Source organism: Gadus morhua, chromosome 15 (genome assembly GCF_902167405.1).
Source record: "Gadus morhua chromosome 15, gadMor3.0, whole genome shotgun sequence".
NCBI classification, from domain to species: Eukaryota; Metazoa; Chordata; class Actinopteri; order Gadiformes; family Gadidae; genus Gadus; species Gadus morhua.
Genome location: NC_044062.1, coordinates 13717065 through 13723821, shown reverse-complemented (window position 1 = coordinate 13723821; position 6757 = coordinate 13717065). Strand labels below are relative to the sequence as shown.

The 6757-nt window shown below is 49.9% G+C and overlaps 1 protein-coding gene across 8 annotated transcripts in view; it reads left to right on the top strand.

Moving 5' to 3' along the window:
* Nucleotides 1–6757, top strand: part of LOC115559904 (transcription factor COE3) — a 92726-nt gene that overhangs the window by 51692 nt on the left and 34277 nt on the right. For all 8 annotated transcript variants that reach the window (XM_030379078.1, XM_030379077.1, XM_030379081.1 and 5 more), the window contains exons 7-8: nt 3241–3322; nt 6424–6541. In XM_030379078.1, coding sequence (XP_030234938.1) covers nt 3241–3322; nt 6424–6541 — 200 coding nt within the window. The remainder of the gene's footprint in view (nt 1–3240; nt 3323–6423; nt 6542–6757) is intronic.

Sequence of the window (6757 nt, the reverse complement as noted above, 5' to 3'; positions counted from 1 at the left end):
CAACCTCCTCCTCCTCCCAGTCCCACAGAGAGCCCTCCCACCCTCCTTCTCCCCTTTCTCCCTTCTACCCCTCCACCGCCACCACCACCACCACCTCCACCACCACCACCACCACCTCCTCCTCCTCCACCAACTGATAGCTGCCGTGGCCGATTATTCCATCCAGCGGGGTCCGCAGAGAGCCTCCTCTCACGGCCTTGGAAGAGCTTTAATTAGCCATGTTAATATCCCCTTCATTGGCCTTAATATCGCTCAACACCTTCCTCCATCTCAGGCGGCCACTGGGGCCCCACTCTGCTGTCAGAACAGCTGATTATTGAGAAGGATAGCTTTAATCAAAACTAATTGCAGTTCATTCTTTCTCTATATCCCCCTTTGCCCTCGGTTGCCAACATCTAATGGCAGCGACGACTCGGCATCCCATTAAAAAACAATTAAACAAGCTCCTTTTGTGTCTGTGCGTGCCAAAACACCGACACAAACTTCTGTGGATATTTAAGAAGTACGGAGGAAGAGAGAGATCGAGGGAGAGAGAGAGATAAAGAGGGGAGAGAGAGAGAGAGAGAGAGAGAGAGGGCCTCGACTTAATTGCTCTCCTTTTCACCAAGGACCAATTTCGAGTGTGTTCGCGGAGAATCTTAACCAAGCCTGATGTAATGAATGCTATAGCACTGCCACTGCTGTGTGGACTATGAAAATTAAGCTTATCCCTTTAACGGGGAAATTGTGCTAAATTGCCTTCATAACAGTAAACATAAAGGAGGCCGTTTTTATGAGTGCGTGGGCACTGCCTTGTTTCTTTCTGTTTATAATTTCTTAACTTGGGCTGGCGTTTCAGCCGGAGTGCCGTTTGAACGGCATTAAAGTGGCGTGGTGTAAAAGAGGAAACTAACTCTGCTGCTTCCTGCTTTATGATGTTCATTTGTTGCCTCTGGAAATACATCTCCTCAGCGCGACATCAATTGTGTTCTATATAGGGTGACATGTATATCCACGCTCACATATGTACACACGGCTGCGTGCTGACACTTGTGAACGACCACACACATGCACAGACGCACAACCACACACAGACGGCGGGCTGGGCAATCTGCAGGAGAGGCGACAGACAAATAAAAGTCGTATTTCAGGGCTGCTTCCCGCAGATGTCTGCCTCTCTACATTATGAGCCTTTGGGGAAATAAAAACAGGGTCAGGGAATTAGAGTACATAATGGTCATTTTGATGATCAGCCAACAGATGCAACCTGAAAAACACAGTGAACACAATCAAGTGAAATGCTCTAATGACAAGTTAGCTTTGTTTACGGCCTTGCCGCGCCTGCCGACAGCCAATCAGCATCCTGGCATGGCTTAAAACGCCTGCTTATTGATGTCCGAGCCAAAGCTGCTTTCGATAGTTAGGGGAAATGTTTTCTCGCCTCTTTATCTCTCTGTCTATCTCTCTCTCTCTCTCTCTCTCTCTCTCTCTCTCTGTCTCTCTCCTTCCCCTCTCTCTCCATCTCTGTCTCCCTGGCCCCTGGCTACAGCGAGTGGGTGAGGAGTTCAATGGAGCTCAGTCCTGAATGACCGGGGCCGTGTGTTAATGTGTGCAGGAAGAGGGTCGTCCCAGGAGCTGATTTACGGCCCTGGCCTGGATCCCACTTGAGTGGACCGGAAAATGTTTGTGCGTGTGTGTGTGTTCTGGAGAAAACTTAAGTTATTGAGAGCTGCCGAGAGCTGCCGTCATCGGCCGCACTGTTGAACGCCTGGCACCTACAAACCACTTTTGTTGTGTTGTTGTTGAGTCCAATCTACGGACAATCACGCTAAGTGAGTCTGATATTACAAGACGGGCGGAAATTACAAAATTGCCACAGTTGGTTCTCCAGGTGATGCTGTGATGAAAAGAGAATGGTTAAAAAAATCATTTGTAACTCTTTAGGGATGAATTGCACCGAAAAAATGACGCTGTTAACAGCTTTGTTGATTGGACAAAACAGAACCTTGGGGATATGTTTTCTTTTTCGTGCTAATGTTCATGTTAATCTTTCCTTTATCAGTCTCTCATTTAGTATTTTTGTGCAGCGAGTGGAACAAACCATGCCTGTGTTTATTGTAATATCGCTTGTAATAAGATACCAAGTCAAGTCCAGTATGGAGTGAAAGAGGGGGAGAGAGAGAGAGGGAGACACAGAGAGAGAGAGAGAGAGAGAGAGAGAGTGTGAGTGATAGAGAGAGACAGAAAGACAGGAGCATCTCACAAACTCCACCAAGCCCAGATCTCAGTCAGACGTGACATTTGTTCAGAGACGATTAGCCAGGTTGTAATTTGTGGCATAATTGCCTCACCCACCCACATGCGTGTGTGTGCATGCATGTGTGCGTTTGTGTGTGTGCGATCATGTGTGCGAGTGCCTGTGTGTGTGTGTGTGTGTGTGTGTGTGTGTGTGTGTGTGTGTGTGTGTGTGGCGGAGCACAGCAGTCCCTGGGGTGTCCGCCTAATTGCCTGACAGGACTATAAGTTTTGTGGCTCGCTCTCACCTTGTTAGGTCCTTTATCCCCGACGCTCTTCAAACAAGACCTGGTCACAGGTGGGCCTCATTTGCCTCCCTATTGAACAGGGGAACTTTAATTGCACAGGGGGGGAGGGGGGGGAGGGGAGGGGAGAGGGGGAGGGGGAGTCGGGGTGGGAGAGGGGGTGTCCTGGGATTAAGGCGGTGGGAGGAATATCAAGTAACTCTCTCTCTCCCCCCCTGCATGTTTAGTGGCAGATGGGTGAAACCTGTGCACTCAGGTGAGGGGATTGCAGGGGAGGGGTGAGAGGGGGGGGGGGGGGGGGGGGGGGGAGCGAGGGGAGGGGTTGACGACGGAGATTATGATGTGAGACCTTGCGAGACGGCGGAAAAGACGCGTCTGGCGATATCGCCGCCGTCTTCTGGTGATGGTGGTGATGATGATGACTGCGATGGCGATGTACTGACAGCGAAGGGGACATGTCAGCCCTCGGCGAAAAGAGAAACTGGGGGTTGGGCTTTTTTGGTGGAGTCCACAAAGGATGGGCAAATGGATCGTGTTGTTGTGCGTGACTGTTTTGGGAGAGAACATGTTGAATGTGTTGTTGATCTGTGCTTGAATGAGGTTGGTTTTTTCAACACACATCTGGATACGTTGATGGAAGATAAATGGATGGGAAATTGTTTTTTTAAGTGGTTGTCATTTTTTTTCTAATTCTCTCGCTTTGTTTTGTGCTCTATTTCAGATTCTTCCTCAAATTCTTCCTCAAGTGCAATCAGAACTGTCTGAAGAATGCAGGGAACCCAAGAGACATGCGCCGATTCCAGGTGACCTAAATCTCTTTCATAAGCTCTCTCTCTCTGTCCCACTGTCTCTCTCTCTCTCTCTCTCTCTCTCTCTCTCTCTCTCTCTCTCTCTCTCTCTCCCTCTCTCTCTCTTTGTCTTCCTGTCTCTGTCTTACTGTCTATCTATCTCCCTCTCTCTGTCCTACTGGCTCTCTCTCTCTCTCTCTCTCTCTCTCTCTCTCTCTCTCTCTCTCTCTCTCTCTCTCTCTCTCTGTCTGTCTAACATCTTTCTCTATCAGACACACACACACACACACACTCGCACATATTGTTCATGATCATACATGTTTAATGCACAAGCACACTCACAAAGTGCTGGTACGTTTACACACACACACAGACACACGTGAGCACAAAGACACATGTACGTGTGTTTGTTCACGCACACGCGCACACACACACACACACACACACACACACACACACACACACACACACACACACACACACACACACACACACACACACACACACACACACACACACACACACACACACACACAGAGGGATATAGAGCAGGGATAAATACCCATTACCAACAGTCATACTTATACAGTGCTATCATCGGTACTGAAATACAAGAAAAAGAGAGAGCAAAAACAACAAGGGAAGGGGGGGGGGGGGGTCCTCTGTAGAACAACATGGACAGAATATTTATTGGGGGAACAGCATCTGACACAAATAAGGATATAGGATATAAAAGCCACTATCAATTGCGTTGCTGACAGTTTCTTGAGCCTCCGCATAGTGGGGGGGTGGTGTGTGTGTATGTGTGTTTGAGGGGTGGGGGGGGGGGGCGACAACCACATGTAACAACAGTGTTAACTTAGGGTTGCGTCTCGCAGAGAAAACACATTCCGACACGCATCCATATGCATGCGCACGCACACTGACACACACATACAGATTCACACACACACACACACACACACACACACACACACACACACACACACACACACACACACACACACACACACACACACACACACACACACACACACACACACACACACATACACTCACGTAGGCTCTTCCACTGGCACGTACATAGGTAGACAGTAAATAAAGATGACAGTGGATACAGTGCCTCTCTCTTCTTTTTCCATCCCTCTCTCTCGTAGACACACACATGTAGACACACACACACACACACACACACACACACACACACACACACACACACACACACACACACACACAAACGCAAGAACCCACGCATACATTCTGACTCTGGAAGGTGCCAATGTAAACGTTTCCGTAGAACATTTAGCTATTTTCACTATCAAGTAGCCTTTTAGGTTGGTGTCACTAGCATAAATATAGTGCAGTGTAGTGCAGCCAAGCGTAATGTAGCATAAGCTAACTTAGCACATCATTGCAATAGCGATACAGCTAAAGCAAGTAGGCTACAAGTAGGACGGCTGAACAGCAGCACACAGCCGCCGCAAAGCTAGCTGTTCGTGAGCTAAGCCCGCTGCGTGTCAGTGTGTGTGTGTGTGTGTGTGTGTGTGTATGCGTGATAGACACATAGTGAGCCGGCGTGCTCAGGAGAGGGAGACAGAGACATGAAACAGACAGGGACAAGGTGTCCTCTCCCACGTGTCATGGTGAGTGGCCCCCCCCCCCTCGCTGCTCCCGTGTCCCCCCAGGCTGAATGTGGCCCTGCGTCTGACAGCCTCCCTGGGCTTCCTCCCTACACTGGCTGGGTACAAGACACTCACACCTCACCTCTCAAGGCCCCGCCACTGCCGCCGCCGCCGCCGCCATAGCCGTGGAGGGCCGCGCGGCTGTTGTTGTTGAAATTGAAACGTGTGCGTGTGTCGTGTGCACGTGGTGTGTGTGTGTGTGTGTGGCCATCTGCGTCTAGCTTTTCAAATACAGCAAACCCAGCCGGGATTTCGCAGAAAATAAGGCTAACTCCGGCCCAGTGGTGATGGATCCCTGGCGATCCCGTCGTTTTCTGTTTTTCGATCCAGTGGTCGAGCGGTGCCATGTTTTTTTTTTTCTTCTTCTTCTTCGCTGGATAGATTTCCCAGATGCTGCCTCTGCACTGTAGCCGATTCTTGGGCCAACGTTGTGTATTCTGCATGCCTTCCACTTCACTTATTACCCCCCAGAACCAGCTGGAGGCCAGAGAGGGCCCAATCCATCATCCCCAGCTTGGCCCAGCTCTGAACCTCCTTGCAAGAATAGAGCTCTTTCACCTCCCCCGACTCCTGCCCCCTCCCCCCCACCTCCCCCACCCTCTGAGTCGACCCCAAACCTTGCTAAGAAAAAAAATAAAAGGGGGGAAAGTGCCCCCCCCCCCCCCCCCCCCCCCCTTCCCTAACTCTCTACAGCCGCCCTTGCAAATTCCAGTGCAACATGGAGGTCAGTTACCGGTGGGGCCCGACCTGAGAGGGGCTCTGTGTTTCCGGCGCCCAAACACTCTGGCCATTCATTTCACCAGCCACTGTTTGCAGATGCGGTGGCCAAAAAAACAACAACAAAAATAAGCATTATGAAATATGGAGTGTGGCTTGGAAATCGGATCCTGGTGAAATGTTTGTTGAGTGATGGCGAGTGGGTATGGGGTTTCGGCTGCTAATGACATTTTAAAAGCGAGCAGGGGGTAGGGGTGGTGGTGGGGGTTGGGGTGGCGCTGGGTAGGGGTGGTGTAGGGGAGTGGGGGGCTCTTCCATCCTCAATCAGAGGAAACAGAGAGGCAAGCAGATCGATAACGCTCTGCTTTTTGGGGGGGGGGGTACGATGACAGTGGAGGGGGAAGGGGGCGAGGGGGAATGTTGAGTGATTGAAAAGCCAATTAGGCGGCGTGTGCAAAATGGAAGGGACCAAATGCAAAAGTTTAAGACCACCCCACACACACACACACAAAAACACACACAAACACCCCCTAATGCATCTCGGGAAGACTTTCCCCTGAAACACTCATCTCTCTCCCTCTCTCTTTCTCTCTGGTTCTCAGCCGTTCATTGTTTAACTATGCGGTGGTCTCCAGCAGATCGTTGTTCTCCCTTCCCGCGTCTCTCTTCTTCTACTCATAACTATATTACGTGTTCCATTGTGTCTTTCTACTGCAGGTCGTCGTTTGCACGACGGTCAACGTGGACGGCCATGTCCTGGCTGTCTCGGACAACATGTTCGTACACAACAACTCCAAGCACGGGCGAAGGGCTCGCAGACTCGACCCTTCAGAAGGTACGCCTCCTTATCTGGAGAATGGTAGGCACACTTTTTACATCTTATCATTTGCCACGCCTCCTCCCTCTTTATTGTGTCCGTGTTCTTCTTTTCTCCGCTCCACTTTCTCTTTTTCTTCCACGGTGGCATCCATTGATTTTGTTGTCCGATGTAGTTTTGTTTCATTTTTATTCTTATTTTTATATTTGTAGAATTCTTCTACGTCACTCTCAT